The sequence below is a fragment of the Trichosurus vulpecula genome, chromosome 7 (assembly GCF_011100635.1).
Source record: "Trichosurus vulpecula isolate mTriVul1 chromosome 7, mTriVul1.pri, whole genome shotgun sequence".
NCBI lineage: Eukaryota > Metazoa > Chordata > Mammalia > Diprotodontia > Phalangeridae > Trichosurus > Trichosurus vulpecula.
The window spans coordinates 255,421,958-255,439,013 of record NC_050579.1 but is presented as its reverse complement, the minus strand read 5'-3'; the positions used below and the strand labels follow the sequence as shown (position 1 = coordinate 255,439,013).

The 17,056-nt window shown below is 35.1% G+C and overlaps 1 protein-coding gene across 1 annotated transcript in view; it reads right to left on the bottom strand.

Annotated features, from left to right (window-relative positions):
* The window catches only part of TBCD (tubulin folding cofactor D), a 497,899-nt gene that overhangs the window by 184,688 nt on the left and 296,155 nt on the right, over positions 1-17,056 (bottom strand). The window contains exons 21-23 of the mRNA XM_036767571.1: positions 15,561-15,678; positions 8,994-9,054; positions 7,438-7,460 (exon numbers count right to left, since the gene is read on the bottom strand). Coding sequence (XP_036623466.1) covers positions 7,438-7,460; positions 8,994-9,054; positions 15,561-15,678 — 202 coding nt within the window. The remainder of the gene's footprint in view (positions 1-7,437; positions 7,461-8,993; positions 9,055-15,560; positions 15,679-17,056) is intronic.

Genomic DNA, 17,056 nt, shown 5'->3' with positions numbered 1-17,056 from the left:
GCCTCAGTTTCCTCATCCATAAAATGAGCTGGAGAAGGAAATGGCAAACCACTCTAGTATCTTTGCCAAGTAAACTCCAAGTTGGCGTTCAGTTGAACACAACTGAAAATGACTGAACAAAATGTAACACAATGTAATGTAACAATATAATGTATTATGTATAATAATGTAATGTATAATGTATTACAACCTACTATAACATAATGTGATGCAATATTATCTAATTGAATGATATAATACAATATGATATATGACTATGATGATATAAAATCACAATGTAATGTGACACAGCATAATATAGAATACAAAGTAGCTCAATGTAAGGAATTTAGGGAAGGAAGATACTAACAGAAAGGACAAGAAAAGGCTTCATGTAGGAGATGGAAACAAATACTTTGGTAAATATTAAGCTCTTATTACTTTCAAAAAACTACACTAAGAAGATGAACAACATAGCAGAGGGCATTTCCAGGGTGAGAGGGCTGCAAGAAGATGATGTGTATTCCAGAGCGAGTTTATAAAGGGTGTTGAAGCCAGGAAAGTAATGAATGTAGTCAGAAGGGAAATTAAGTTTGGTCAGCCTGGGCCCCTCCCCCAAAGGCAGGCCACAGGAGAATTCCCCAATGGCGGAAGGGGACTGGCATAGCAGAAAGGTGTTGCAGGGTAAGAAGGCTGCAAGGAATTAATGAATGTTTCAGGATGAGACTGTAAATAATGCATGATGTTAAAGGTGGGGAAGAAAGGTGCTGCTTCAATCCAGTCTTGAAGGAAATAAGGAATTCTGTGTGAGAAGGGAATGCATTCCAAGCACAGGGAATACATTCCAAGCATAGGGAATGGCCAGGGCTACAGCATGATAATAATCAGAAAAGGAATAGAGTGAAGACAAATTTGTCTTGACTGCAGTGTATAAAAAAGGAAGTCATGTATGAGAACAGAAAAATGGGGTTGGGGGAGAAGATGTAAAGGTCTTTAAAAGCCACACAGAGCAGTTTTTATCTAATCCTAGAGGTAACGGAGTGACTGTAGTTTATTGAGTAGGGGAACATGGGCAATGTGCTTAAGGAAAATCATTTTAGCAAGCAGCTGTGTGGAGAATGGATTAGAGGAAGAAAAAAACTATATGAATGTGAGTCACTGTTAACCTATAACAAGATGAGAATGAAACTATTAAAAAAATAGTACTGATTGTAATGGCACATCTTGGCTCAGGAGAACACATGATGGAATACTGCTCCTTTTGGTATAGAAGTGGGGGATTGGGGGCGTAGAAATAATATATGTACTATGAAAAGCAGTCGTTGCATTTATTGATTTTGCTTAACCATTTCTTATTGTTACAAAGAAAGGAAACTATATATTTTGAAATGACTGATAGTGAAAAAGGCAATAGTAAAATCTTTTTTTTCTTTTTAAAGAATTGACGGAAACAATTGTGGACTATCATTTGTTTTCCCGATGCTGTAGGAGTGACAAACTATAATAATACTTAAATGCTACTGACTATCCCAAATGATATCTTTCATGTGTATATACCTTTGCTAGGTATTTTTTACGCTACAATACTTCAGAAGTTTTGTTTCATCCATAAGGGCTATCAAGAATTTAGCCAATTTATACTGTATAGGATTAGTAATGGGAATATCCTTCAGCAAGTAATAGATGCTAAACATTACCTAAATGGCATTAACTTTACAGCAAGGTTGGCCATGAAAACATATATTTCTATGTAGTTTATCCTAAAGTTGTAAATATTACCACTTTGTCACACTGACATTTGACGTTAATCTCATCACAACAACTGGGGACAAAACAATCTAATAAAAGGAAATTTTAAATTTAAAATTATATATCATTTTAGAATAAACCAGTTCAACAGCCCCACATTAAGTATTTGGGGGTAGAGGGGAATCATCAATCTTTCACTTTTATATCACCTTCACAGTTCACAAAAGGTTAAAGGTGAACTTATTCAAGAATTTGCTGGTATAAAAACAAGGGTAGCGCCTTAAAATTTCAACTTGTATTTAAGTCTAACAAATTATTTTCTCCATTTTGTAGATCAGAAAACTGAGGCTTAGCTATGTTAAGTAGTTTGCTAGTTACTCAACTGGTGCTGTTGGTTGAATATGAACTCTGCTCTTCCTAAATCTAACTCTATTCTTTATCCACCATGACACACAACTATTTGTCTACAATGAGAAGAGGCATAAAGGGAAAAAAACCTCTTTCTCACCTTTAACTCTTCTTTAGGCCCAAGCGGTATTTGGAAAGATAAATATGTAATGGGATCTTCGGAGTAAAGCTGAATAGTTTGCTTAAAGGCCTCATCAGCCATTGCCATTAAAAGCCTACTTCAACATTTTGTTATCAACAAAACACCACCTTCTACATGTTTATTTTTCAAAGTTAGTGATCATGATACTATCTCCATTCTGATGGTTGTATGACTATTTTAAAAAGCTACTTCTTTTCATCTACTCATATTTATTTTTTTAAATGCATACCTGTTCTTTAAAATTATTTTTGTGTTACTTACCACAATAATGAAAAAGATTATCTTATATTTCCCCCTGTACAAACTAAAACAACTCACAATATTTACAAGAAAACTTCACCCTCATCTGGAAGAACAGTATTAAGTGGAGAGTTTCGGTGCTGTACTTGAATTTGGCACTGTGCCATCACAAGCAGTAAAGCTGAACATTTACTCAAGTGTCAAAAGCTATTCAATCTGGAAGCTTTCCAGAATGCTAAGAGCTTCTACTAACACGCAGTATTCAACTTTTATATTAGTTTTGAGTTAATGGTAATTTAAGCTCTCTCAGTATAATGTCAGCAATGAGTCTGGCTATTCAATCCTTATGCCCAAAGAAAGGGTTCATTTTTCACATTGTGCTCCTCCCAAAATAGAACAGAAAACATTACTTTGACTTCCCACTCTGCTACACATGCCATTACAAAAAGGATTCAGAACTACTTCTGTACACAGGTTGTATTCTTCAATATTATTTAGCTAAACTGGCTGACTCTCTTTTAACTTCAAGTAATGTTATTAGAAAAAAAATTTCCTTCTAAGTTGTCAAAATACTGATGGCATAATCTGACTTTATTTTATCTTTTAAACTAGAGCACTGTATCTTCGAAAGAATTGAAAACTATAGAATTTTAATGGTTCTATTCAAAAGGAAGCATTCTGAGTGAATGATATTGGGTTTTCAAATCTGGAAGCTATAGTAATGGAGGCAGCTAGATGGCTTAGTGGATGGAGCACTGTGCCTGGAGTCTGGGAGACCTGAGTTCAAATCTGTACTTAGGCAAGTCACTTAACCTCTGTTTGTTTTAATCTACTGGAAAAGGAAATGGCAAAACACTCCAGTATCTTTGCAAAGAAAACCCTGTAGATAGTACGGTCCTAAGGGATCACAAAGAGTCAGACACAACTGAATGACAACAAAAGCTATAATAAGTAATGTCATTTAAATTTGTTGCCTTAATCAAACAAAGAAATTTTCAAGTACTGCCCTTGGTCTAATGAGCTGGTAACTGTCAAAAAGACAACAAAATTCCCTTTGACTCTAACAGTAGTAGGGATATAAAAGCAAATTCTGTGCATTCATAATGTTCCACTTCAAGCACTGCACTTCAGAAAATCCAGCAGTTGTTATCAAAAGGAATACTACCAAGCTTTCAAACTTTTGACACTTAATACTCTTTTTGAAGATTGATACACATGAAAACCCTAAAACCATAAAATTTTACATCTTTTACATTTCGCAGGATAAGGCCTCTGGATTAGCATAATAAAGCTACAATTTTCTCTTATGTTCATTTGAAGACTACGGCAGGGGAAGAACTTTAGCTTTTCTTCTAGTCTTTATTATTTATCCCACCTGCACAGTAAACCAAACTATGTTACCACACCCACCCTCAACAACAAAATATCAGTATATGTCACAGAGAAGAAATTAATAAATAAAATGGCACTGTGGAAACATGGAGCTAACACTTGTGCATAGAAATCAGTTATTAGAAGGGAAACAATAACAGAAAGATCTCATACAAAAAGCCATGAACTTTGATCTCTAACTGCTATTGTAACTCTTCGTTTCTAGTATGATGATTTTTATAAGCCTTTGCTTATGATTATTGTGTAAAAGCAAGTGGGCCATACTCACTAGTGTATGTGCTAACATAGTACTGTCTGACAAACTAGTAACAAATATAGAAGAAATACAAATAACTCTCATAGGCTTAATATCACTACCACTTTCAGGTAAGATATGAATAGCATAGACAAATGGCTTTCTGTGAGTTTCCAAATATGTCTTCAGCCTACATATGAAGTCATATTTCTGTGCAAGCTGACCAGGATCAACTTTTGTTTCTTTTTGTTAATTTTAAGACAGTAATATAAAGCCATATAAAAAAAAAACAAACCAGCATCCATACAGTTTGGTTTCCTACATTACAACTGGATCTCAGTAGTATTATTGTATCAGAAACCATCACAGAAACGAGAACCACATACATCACAAGCATGAGATGACTCATCACTAAACAAGTTCAGCTTGTTCTGCAGATTGCTTGCTGGGAAAGCTAAGCCAAAACAAATAGTTAGCTTGTTTTCTGCCTTACTCTTAACTGGTGGTTAATTACTATACTGAGATTTGAAGACACTTTGTTACAGAAAGGTTACCCATGTTTATAGATTTGCCTAGGTTATTTATTATCTTTTTTCTCCCAAAGTATAAGAGTATAAAGCATTAGAGGTCAAAGAAACTATTCAGTGGAGATCCAAATTTAGAAGATTTATCTATCATAAAGGTACTTAACAGTCAGTACATAATACCAGCATATGTAAGAGTTGCATTTCATGGAAAAAAAAAACTAAGGGCCAGTCTCCCTTAGTATGTTAATAAATTCCTTTTCCTCTCAGTCTGGCTACTCACTTCATTTTACCTGCAGTCTTACAGATTTCATTGTGAGGGAAATACTCCCAGGGGAAGCCAACTCCCTTCTGATTCAGAAAATCCCCAACAATCTAAAGGATATGACCAAATAACATGAAGTGGTGCTTCTGGTTCCTTAAATTATCAGGGCAAACACTTATGACAAAAGTCCCAAAGAGAGTTTGTCTTCTAATTAATGTATATACACTTTGACTAGAAAGGTTAAACCAAAAATCTATATCACATCTAGATTGCCAAATAAACAGGATTTTGTTCCAGCAGGATAAAAACAGACATTTGAAATTGTGTACTTGCTCTAGAAAATATATTGCTTTTATCCTAAAGCTTGTTTTAAGGCAGGGCTATCCAAAATGCAGACCGCGGCCCGTGTGGCCCACAGTAGGATTTATGCGGCCGCCTACAAGCATAGAAATTTACATAAATGCTTTAGTAAATGAAGCCAAGCTACCACAGAGCTCTCACTAAAATGGCAAATCAAAATATGATGTCTATTGTCTCAATAAAAACCTAAGGTTGGACAGCCCTGTTTTAAGGTATAATAAAGGCAAATCAAGAACAATAGTAGCTCACATGTTCATAATGCTTAATAATTTATAAAATTTTTTACATACATGATCTTGTTTGATTCTTATAACAACCTAGTGAGTTATCTGGTGAAAATAGTATCTCCATTTTATGGACAAGGAAACTAAAGTTTCAAAAACTAGAATTTGTGTCCCCTGATTTTTCTATTAGTGTTCTTTCTACTATGCCCATGCCACCCATGCCAAATCAATCAACATTTATTGAGTAGAAAGCAAAGCAGATATTAATTTCTAACTAAGGATAAATAAAGAGATAGTCTTGAAGTATGCAGGACTATATTCAACACAATAAGCACTAGAATTGTACCATCATCAGATTTACAAGGTCACTCCAAGAAGAACAGGGGCCACTACTCCCTTCCTCTATCCTGAAAGGTATTTTGTAAATTCTTTTTAAAAATTTTTATCGATATTTATTTTATATCACCCATTTCCCAATGTATCATTCTTTTCTCTTTCACTTTCAGAGAGCTATCCCTTATAATAAATAGTAAAAAGAGAGGGAAAAACAATTCAGCAAAACTAAACAACATATCAAAAATCATGCATTATATTCTGGGTTTCAAACCCATAGTACCTGACCTAGCGAAAGAAATGAAGAAGGTGTCATTATAAATGACTTTGTTATTTATATTTTCACAGCATTCAGTTTGGATTTTGTTGCTGTGCTTTCCATTTATATTATCATAGTCATTGTTTTCCTGGTTCTGCTTCATTCACTTTGTTTGTATCAGTTTTCCAATGCTTCCCTGCTTTCATGATACTCTCATGGTACACTAACATTGCATGACATTCATATACCATAACTAATTTAACTACTACTTAGTCGATGGTCATCTACTTTGTACTCAGTTCCTTGCTACTACAAAAAGTGCTACTGTAAATATTTCTGTGAATGAAACATTTCCTTTTGTCACAGATCTCCTTGGAGTAGATACCAATCTCTGGATCAAAGGATTTGGACATTTTAATCACTTTCTTTGTGTAATTTGGAGTCATATTCCAAAATGGACGGACCAAATTCGGAGCTCGAGCAAGAGTAAATTATTGTTCCCATCTTTAAACAACTACTCTAGTGTTGACTGTTACTATCTTTTTTCATTTTTGCCAATTTTCTGGGAGTGAGGTAAAACCTCAGAGCTGTCTTGATTTGCACTGATCTTACTATCAGTGATATGGAGCATTTTACATGGTTGTTATTAATTTACAATTATTTGCAAAATTGTTTGTTTACTTTAACCACTTGTCTACTGCTTAAATCTTACTCTTTTCAAATCTGTTTTAGTAAGATTAAATTGAATTTAGGAGCTAAGTGAGCACAAATAGTGTAATGGTTTTCTTTTTCTCATACATACTACAGAGCCCCACTGTCCCACATGCCTGAATTGTACTCCTTCCTTACTTCTACATCAGAGTGTCTACCTTTAAGTCACAGTTCAAGCAACATCTTCTGCATGAAGCTTTTTTGATCCCACACCTCAACCCTCCACCAAATGCTACTGCTCTCCCCACCAAACTATAGATTTCACTACTTCCACTCTATATTGATGCTATATATGTTTATATACATACTGTTCTTAATCTCTGTCTTAGTAAAGGTTTAAGCTTTAATAGCTATTAAATAGCTTAGATTTATATATGTTGTCTTTAGAATGCAAATTTTTTGTAAAGAAAGGTTGTTTTATTCTATGTACTTGTAAACCAAGTACCTAAAGTACTTAATTAATGCTTGTTGATTGCCTGATTGAGGAATTTAAAGAACCACGGATAGTTCAAACTCTTACTCAATAAATTATAGAGAAATTAGAATTTGAATCTGTTTTTAAGACATACAAGAGCAATAAGAACTAAAGTTGTTGTTGTTTTAATGCCCCTCTTACCTGTACAGTTGGCGATCATAAAGCTAAAAATAAATGTTGGAAAATGTTTTAGTTTTTAAACAAATATAAGATTACATTTGTTGCTTTGAATCACAACAGGAAATATAAAGTAGACATTATTATGGAAAGGTCTCAGAATTAAAGCAATTTTTGGAGTTTTTTTGGCTCTAGAAAGATGCTGCTGCTGCTTGAATTATATAACTCCATTTTATTGTAAGACTTCAAAGTACTTACTATGCACAATTGCATTCATCTTCATGACAGTCTTGATAATTGCTAGCTAGAGAACCTGGGTCAGATCCCACCTCTCTACCACTACCTGCACTACTTGGGTAAGTCATCCCATCATTCTGGAGCTCTATTTCTTCATCTGTAAAAACCAAAGGGCTGGACCAGATGTTCTGCAATGTCTCTTCCACTGATAAATCAATGCGATAGTATGAGTACTATCTACAATTTGTAGATGATTAAATTAAGGGACATGAAAATTAAGAGGTTAATCTAAGATCACAAAATCTGTCAGTAATAATGCCAGAATCTGAACTGAAGTAATAACAAGGCATAGCAATATCATAAACAAAATAAGCTTTCAATAGGAGGATAAAACAAAACAAAAAACCTTGGAATTCTTTCAATTTTGCTATTCTCACTTCTGTAGATAGGATGACCATCCTCCCTCATCATCCAAGAAGGCCCTGGAATTTTTTCTCAAATTCAAACTGGAATATTTAGCCTAGTATTAAAAAGATCCTCCAAAATCTGACTCTTACCTATCTTTGCAGCTTGATTTAACAGGGTCCCCCCCACCACCCACAAAAGATTCTATATTGCAGCCAAACTGAACTATTTAGCATTCACAATTCTAATCTTAACTTCTTTCTCCAGGTCCTCTCCCTTTCTACCCCACTCCCAACTTTACTAGTAGAAATCCTAATCCTTCCATTCCCTTGAAAAGACAACTTAGTTTTTGCAGATCTTCCTAATTTTCCATGCTAAAAGTTGTTCTTCCCTCCTTAGAATTCTCATAACACTTTAACCTCTCCTTTCCACTTAATTTCTTATTATAATCATCACCATCACTACTACTACTACTACTACTACTACTACTACTACTACTACTACTACTAACTACTTTTGTATTGTTAGGCAGCTAGATGACAGAAAATCTGAATTCAAATCTGGCCTCAGACATTTAGTTGCTGTGTGATCTTTAATCTGTTTGCCTCAATTTCCTCATCTGTAAAATAGAGCTAACAACAGCACCTCTTTGCATTCTTCTTAAGATAAAATGAGATCATATTTGCAAAACATTTTGCAAACCGTAAAACATTATGTAAAATATTAGGTATAATTATTATTAACACTTGGATGGATTTAGAATGTTCAAAATAATTTTAAGGTAATGCTGTTATCATTATTAAGTATAACTCTTGGCTGGCTAATAACTTCATCAGAACTGGAGGCAAGAAATATTTTCTATTTTGATATAATAGTTCTGTAAGACATGGATATTCAGGCCATGCTATTGCTTTGGATAAATAAATATGGATACAAACCTGCTGGTGGATCTGTTTGAGTCCCTCCAATGACTTTTGATCCAAATAATCTGTAACTGGCCTGCAAAATTACAAAAAATGAAAAACTTCATACACAAGATATTAAAATAATCAAGTCAGATAATATAATAATGAAACCCACAGGTTAAGAGCCCTTTGTGATAAATAAGAAAAGCAAATTGTGTTATAATATAGTTAAGATTTTAGTAGCCTTAAATCCAGCTATCCCTCTGGAGATAGTTTTTATGAAGAAATCTTCATTGTTTTAATATGAAGGTAAAAAAAATAAAGGATGTGGGAGAACTAACACCATCTGTGCCTAGGAAACTAGAATCTAACTAGATGGAAAATCAAATGTCTTTTTTTTTTTACATCAGTGAACAGAGAAACTTTATTTAAGAATGAGATGTACCACAGTTTCACTGACATGATAATAGCAGGTTATATTCATCACTGACTTCCCTGGCTACTATTAAGTCCCAGCTAAAATTCCATCATTTACAAGATGGCAACTAGGTGGCATAGAGTGCCAGGCCAGGAGTCAGGAGTTCAAATCTGACCTCAGACACTTTACTAGCTGTGTGACTCTGAGCAAATCACTTAACCTTGTCTGCCTCAGTTCCTCATCTGTAAAATGAGCTGGAGAAGAAAATGGCAAACCACTCCAGTATCTTTGCTAAGAAAAGCCCAAAAGAGGTTACAAAGAGTCAGATAAGACTTAAACTACTAAACACACACACACACACACACACACACACACACACACACACCATACACACGTTTCCCAAGCCCTTTTAATTCTCATGCATTCTCTCTGTTAATTTATTTCCTATTTAGCCTGTTATAGCTTATTTGTTTAGTCTCCCAAATTAGACAGTAAGCTCCTTGAGGACAGGGACTAGTTTTTGCCTCTTTTTGTATTCCCAGCACTTAGCACAGTGCCTGGCACATAGTAAGTGCTTAATAAATGACTGATTGATATTAATTCTCTTCAGACTGTTACATGCTGAAAAGTCAAAAGAAAGGACAGCCTTTTACAGCTTCATTGTCCAATATGCACATTTGCACATTTAATTTTTTAAAAGCAAGAGGTAAGATTAAAAGGTCAATGCTACTGCCATTTCACTCTAGTTCAGAAAATTAACTCTGCTGAATGTCCCAATGGCATGAAAAAGTCTTTAAACAACCTATGCTGATTCAATAAATACTTATTTATCTAATGGGAAATTATTTGCTCAGATCAATAAGAAAAAACACGTTCACGTTTATTGAAAAAATATCTGATTGCATGCTTGATTAATTCTCTGGCCAATATCATAACACCCGAGTTGTCACTTTCTAAGACAGCTTGTCATTTTTCTACTAACTGCATTTCAAACCTTTCTATAGGTCCCTCAAAGTCTGGAACAAAATAAGCAAGCTACAAATGTTTAGATTTACCATATAGGAAGCCCTCAACTTAAAGGCACTGTAACCACTGGGAAAATTCCTGGGCCTTCCCATTTAGATGGTATCATGAACAAACGAACAACAAAAAAAGCATTGCTTTATGATACAGACTCCAATAAAATATCTGAAAATGGCCCTAGAAAGACCAAAGATAATGATATTTGAAATGTAAAAGTAGCTACTCTGTCCTGTCCAGAACTACACAAAAATAGTGCCAAATCAGGCAAATGCAGAAGCTTTACAGGTAAAGACAGGTTATGAAAGAGGAAAAGGAATATATTAGTGAATCAATTTGGGAAAGAAATTTAGGGGAAGAACCTAGAATTTCATATAAAGAGGTATAACTGAAAAGATTAAGCAAGTATGAAGGAGGGCATGGGGGGAGTAGACATCTCATGACTTCATTCTTATCAAAACTGGATAAAGAAAGATTGAACACATACAAACACACACACATACAGAGCAGTTGAAGTAGAAATACATTATACTCAATAGGAATACAAAGAGTGTGAAAATGGAAAGGGAGGTAAAAGATAAACAAGGAGTAATTACAAGTAAAACCAACTTTAAATTTCAACTTAGGAAGGTTAAATGTGTAAGACAATTAAAGAGAGAGGAAAACAGACAGAACCAGGGATATCTGCCTGGGCTTGCTGAAGAGAAGAGGGGCCAAAGAGTAGGAAAAGACCACTTAAATAATAGAATACTAGTGTTTATGAAATTCCTTCCTTATATCTGCAACATTCTTTGTAAAGAGAGGGAAAGGAGGGGAAGAGGAAATAAAAATATAATGGACAGAGATATAAAATTAACAAACCTCATTAAATGTAAATGAGATAAACTTCTCACAAAATGAAGGCACATAGCAGAATGTAGAAAAGAAAGTAGAATCCAAAACCAAGTTATTTGTAAGAAAAACACTTCAAGCAAATATTCACACAGAATTCTAAAGAAGAACTAGAAAGAAGTTATTTTTCAGGTGAAAAAAATCATGATCTTAGACAAGGAAACAGCGAGAACTGACATGGTTTAAAAAAGATTAAGGAAGAAAATTAAATTATACTTAAAGGAATGATAGACAATTAAATAGTAAAAATTCTTAATATATATGTATCAAGTGATATAGTACCAAGATAGATATTTGAAGGAAAACCCCTTAATACAGAAGTACTTAACTGAGGTCCATGAAATTGTTTTTAAAAAATATTTTGATAAATTTATTTCAACATAATTGGTTTCCTTTGTAAGCCTATCTCAAAATAAAATTTATTTTATGCATTATGCATATTATTCTAAGAAGGGCTCATTCTGACTACCAATGGTGTCTATGACACAAAAAAGATTCAGATCTCCTAAGTTAACAGAAAAAGACAGGAAAAATAAAATAATTGGAGACTTTAATTTAGAGTTAGAAGTCTTGTAAGGAACTATTACAGAGGAAAGGGAGCAAGCAGAACATACAGAACTATTTATACAATAACAATATCATAAAGAAAAAACTAGTAAAGACTTAAGAATTTGGATCTTAAGATCAGAGGAGCTGGGTGGTACAGTAATTAAAATAGTGTTCTGGATTCAGAATTTAAGGAAAACCTCAGTTCATTACTGCCTCAGACACTTACTAGGTGTGTGATCCTGAGCAAGTCATTTAACCTCTCTTAGCCTTAGTTTCTTCATCTCTAAAACGGGAATAATTATATCACTTGCCTCACATAGTTGTTGTGAGGATTAAATGAGATAATATTTGTAAAATGCTTTGCAAACCTTAAGATGCTACATAAATGCTAGTTATTGTTATTATTATCAATCCCAAGGATAATCACATTGCCAGGAGACTGATAATAAAGTATACCTCATTCCACCTCTTGTAAAGAGATAAAGGCCTGAGGCACATGTTTTCAGACTCACCTATACAGCACAAATTTATTTTGCTCGATTATACTTTTACGACAGGAAATGAAGGGCTTTTGTGGGGTGGGAGGACAGGGAGAGCTGGGTAGAGAGTAGGAAAGGAGAGGGATAACATGTGCACGTGAGAGAGAGAGAGAGACAGACAGACAGAGACAGAGAGAACAAAACAGTCAATGAACCTTTAAATTTTTTTTTTTGTTCAGGTTTCAGTCCTATCTAAGGTTTCCTTGGCAAAGATACTAGAGTGGTTTGCCATTTCCTTCTCCAGCTCATTTTACAAATGAGGAAATTTGAGACAAACAGGGCTAAGTGACTTGACCAGGGTAACACAGTTAGTATCTGAGGACACATTTGAACTCAGATCTTCCTGACTGTAGGCCCAGCACTCTATCCACTGCATCACCTGGCTGCCCTTTACAAAATATAGAGGAAAACAGAAGCAGGGCAATGTTGATTCTATTACTTTAAATGTAATGTATAGCAAAAGAAACAAGCTATATGTAGTAGATTTATAGTTGAACCCCTCTGGGTTCATGTTGATGATTTTCTAATTTTTATCAAAAAAAATTTTTTTAAAACTGCCTGATTTGGATTAAGGAGAAATCTGGGTTTAAATCATAACTGATAATTAGTTATGTCACCTTAGGCAATTATCATCCTCTATGAATTAAGATTCATAATTTTTCACAATTATAAAATAGAAATAATAATGTTATCTCACTCTCAGGATTGTTATGAGAAAAATATTTTGTAAACCTTGAAAGTGTTATTTACATGTGAATTAACAATCCTGTGATTATCCTATAAAATTTCCCAAGTCAATTATTTGAAACTGGAAAGAATTTTTTCTCAGAGATAAGGCTATAAATGACTGTTAGATTAGCTGACATACCCAAAAAGGCCTATAATATAACTGAATTATAATACTAATATTGTGAGCCTGAGTTCTCTCCCCTAAAAGCACGGAAATTATGAGTTGAAAGGAGAAAGATGAGAATTGCCTTACAACCTTTTAGGGACAAGATCTGGAAAGAGGTAGTTTACCCTTAATACCTTATTCCCCTTTCTGTTCTAACCTGACTCCTTGTAAATATTCTATATGTCAAGACATTTACTGCTCTCCTACAACAATATTTTGTTGTTGTTCAGTTTTTGGTCACGTCTGATTCTTTGTCACCATGTGGAGCACAGAACACCAATACTATCTTTGGAGTTTTCTTGGCAAAAATACTAGAGTGGTTAGCCATTTTCTTCTCCAGTAGACTAAGGCAAACAGAGTTTAACTGACTTGCCCAATGTCACGCAGTCAATACAGTAAGTGTCCGGGGCTGCATTTGAACTCACTCCAGGCCCAGTGCTCCATTCACTGAGCTTTCCAGCTGCCTTGACACATGACATATATATTTATAAAATACATATGAATGTACAGAAATGGAATGCCAACTGAGTGGAAAATTAAAAAGAAAGAGAAGATTTTTGAACATGAAGGAATTTGGGAAATGCAGAAGGTCTAGGTTTGTAACTAGAATTTATTACACAATACCATTTGCTAAGCACTGCACTGGGATGTAAAGATCAAAATGAAAGTCTTGGTCTGCAAGGAGCTTACATTATACTGTATAAAAATAGTATGAATGAATAAATATATCCCCATGCCTGGAATGTACTGAATGTCACAAACTCATCCACTTTGCATCTCCCAAAAGAATTAAGTTCCCTGAAAATAAGAACAGCTTCATTTTTGTCTTCATGTCCCCAATACTTAGCACAGTGCTGGGTATATAATATAGGGTTTACTAAATACTGGTTATTGATAATTTCAATATATACCACCACACCTAGGTCTGCTCTACTCCCCCAAGTACTTCATGCTCAAAATTTTGCTCTCTTCTCCACATCCTCCCCACAATTAAAACTTCTATTCTGTTAAGTTAATCTAAACTAGAGAATGGCACCCCACCACTATGTGAATGAAGCAAAGCCTTTAATATTTCCAGATGGAATTTGATTGTCCAGTGAAATTTATTAACTTCATTCAGCTCTAATTATTGAAATTTTAATGCTATTAACAGAGTAAGCACTTAATGTTAGATACATTTAAACAAGGGAACTAAAATGTAGCCAGATCACCTTGACCTTTAAGTCCATCCCTGCAGTAAATTTATCAGTCTAAACAATTGGGATCAACTAAAGGGGAGTTACAACTGAAGCAAACACAGATAAAGTATAACTGAGGCTAAATGGAATAAGGAAGGAGACTGTTAAATAATATCAACAGAGCTGGACAGAAACAACCAGGAGTCAATACATGAAGGTGCTGGAGGATGACAACAGTTCTAACACAAAAAGGATTAGCAGGGACCAGAAATGAAGTTGGCAGGCTAAGATGAGTACAGTCAATTCAGTAGACAGGAGTAGAAGTGAAGTCAACAGCAAAATGAAAGGACAACTAAAAGTGATGTAAAAACGAAATGAAAACTGGAACGAGAACAGTGTGCCACTGGCTACTAGGCTGCAGTATAATATGAGCAACTCTCTGTGGCAGATATTCATGTTCAGAAAATAAGTCCTTACAAAGTCCAACCTGTTACATGCCTGTATCTGTACATAGCTGATCTCAGCTCACTTCTCTGTATAGCTTCTGCCCCTCTTTCTGCCCCTCTTTTCTTTCCCTTGCTTTCCCTCTGAACATTTGCATTCTCTGAAAGCTATGAAACCTAATTACCTAACACCAAAGATCACAAAGTTATCATGCAGAAAATAAGAGGCTTAAAAAAAAAACATTCAAGCTAATCATTATTAATCCGAGATAGCTGAGTTGAGCTTGAGTTTATAACATTTATCAGATAACAAATGATCATACATTGGATCTTGGCAACTGCTAGGGACACAGGAAATATCAATGTATTTCAGATAAATAAGCATCATTGAATATATAGTGGTTAGTTTCATTATTTAAGAGAGACTTTGTGTTTCAACTGCGATGAGACAAGCAGTTCCATAAATAGTACATGACTTATCATAAAAGATAGGAATATTAGCCTTACTAGGTAAAATGTAGGAACTTGAAGATTTTGCAGTGCTGGAGCAAATTAACTAAAATTAAAATGGATGAGATATGGACCAAACAAAAGTCACAAATAATGGTACAGGGAGGTTATAACAAAGATTGCAAATGAAAAAAATTGTATATAAATGTCTTTATACCTATTTTTCGCAGCTGCTAGTTTGTACAGGGCATAAGTGATCTCAGCACAGGCGAGAATAGCTCCATGACGAGTATGCAAATCCGTGCACACAGCTAAATGCAATAGCTGTGGGAAAACTGCAAAATAGGCAAGGAACTTGTTGACAGAACATACAGAAAATTAAATACAAAACCCTAAAGCTCTCAAAAAAATCTAGCTCCATGCATAATAATAAAATAAGTATACAGTAGTATCTAGTATCTTATTGATTTAAATTTCCATTTAATACCTAGAGAATACTGATGAGTTCTATAAATATCACCAAAACACATTATTAATTGTAACTGTGATCTTCTTTTTTTGTCTTTATTTTTAAAATATTTTTTAGTTTTCAACATTGATTTCCACAAGATTTTGAGTTACAAATTTTCTCCCCATTTCTACCTTCCCCCCACCCCAAGATGGCATATATTCTGATTGCCCCTTTCCCCAGTCGGCCCTCCCTTCTGTCACCCCACACCCCACCTGTAGCCCCTTTCCCCTTTCTTGTAGGGCAAGACAGGTTTCTATACCCCACGGCCTGTGTATCTTATTTACCAGTTGCATGTAAAAACAACTTTTTTTTGGAGCATTTATTTTTAGAACTTTGAGTTCCAAATTTTCTCCCTTCTTCCCTTCCCACCCACCCGCCTTAAGAAGGCAAGCAATTCAACATAGGCCACACATGTATCATATGCAAAATACTTCAATAATAGTCATGTAGTGAAAGGTTAACTCTATTTCACTCCATCCTGTCCTGTCCCCCTTTATTCAGTTTTCTCCTTGACCCTGTCCCTTTTCAAAAGTGTTTGCTTTTGATTATCTCCTCCTCCTATCTGCCCTCCCTTCTATCATCTCCCTTCCCCTTATCCCCTTCACCCTACTTTCCTTTAGGGTAAAATACCCAATTGAGTGTGTATGTTATTCCCTCCTCAAGTTATATCCAATGAGAGCAGGATTCACTCATTCCCCCTCACCTGCCCCGTCTTCCCTTCCAACAGAACTGCTTTTTCTTGCCACTTCTTTGTGAGATAATTTACCCCACTCTATCTCTCCCTTTCTCCTTCTCCCAATATATTTCTCTCTCACCCCTTAATTGTATTTATTTATTTTTAGTTATCATGCTATCTTATTCAACTTACCCTGTGCCCTTTCTCTCTCTCTCTCTCTCTCTCTCTCTCTCTCTCTCTGTATATATACATATACAGAGTGCTCACTGTACTCCTGCTCTGATCCACTGCTTAATTCCTCCCACTGGGTGGGCCTGGGGCAGACCATGCACTCCCCTCACCCGGATCTAGCAGTTTTCCCACTGACCTGCTAAGTTGTCTTTGGTATTTGTGGGTTGAGAAATCTGGTAGCTGCCACAACTCAGTGATTCATGGCCCTAAGGCCTGTTCCGCCAGATCTCCTCAGTGCCTGGTCTGTCCTGGTGTGACCCACACTGGGCAGTGCTCTGCTCCCAGTACTGTCCAA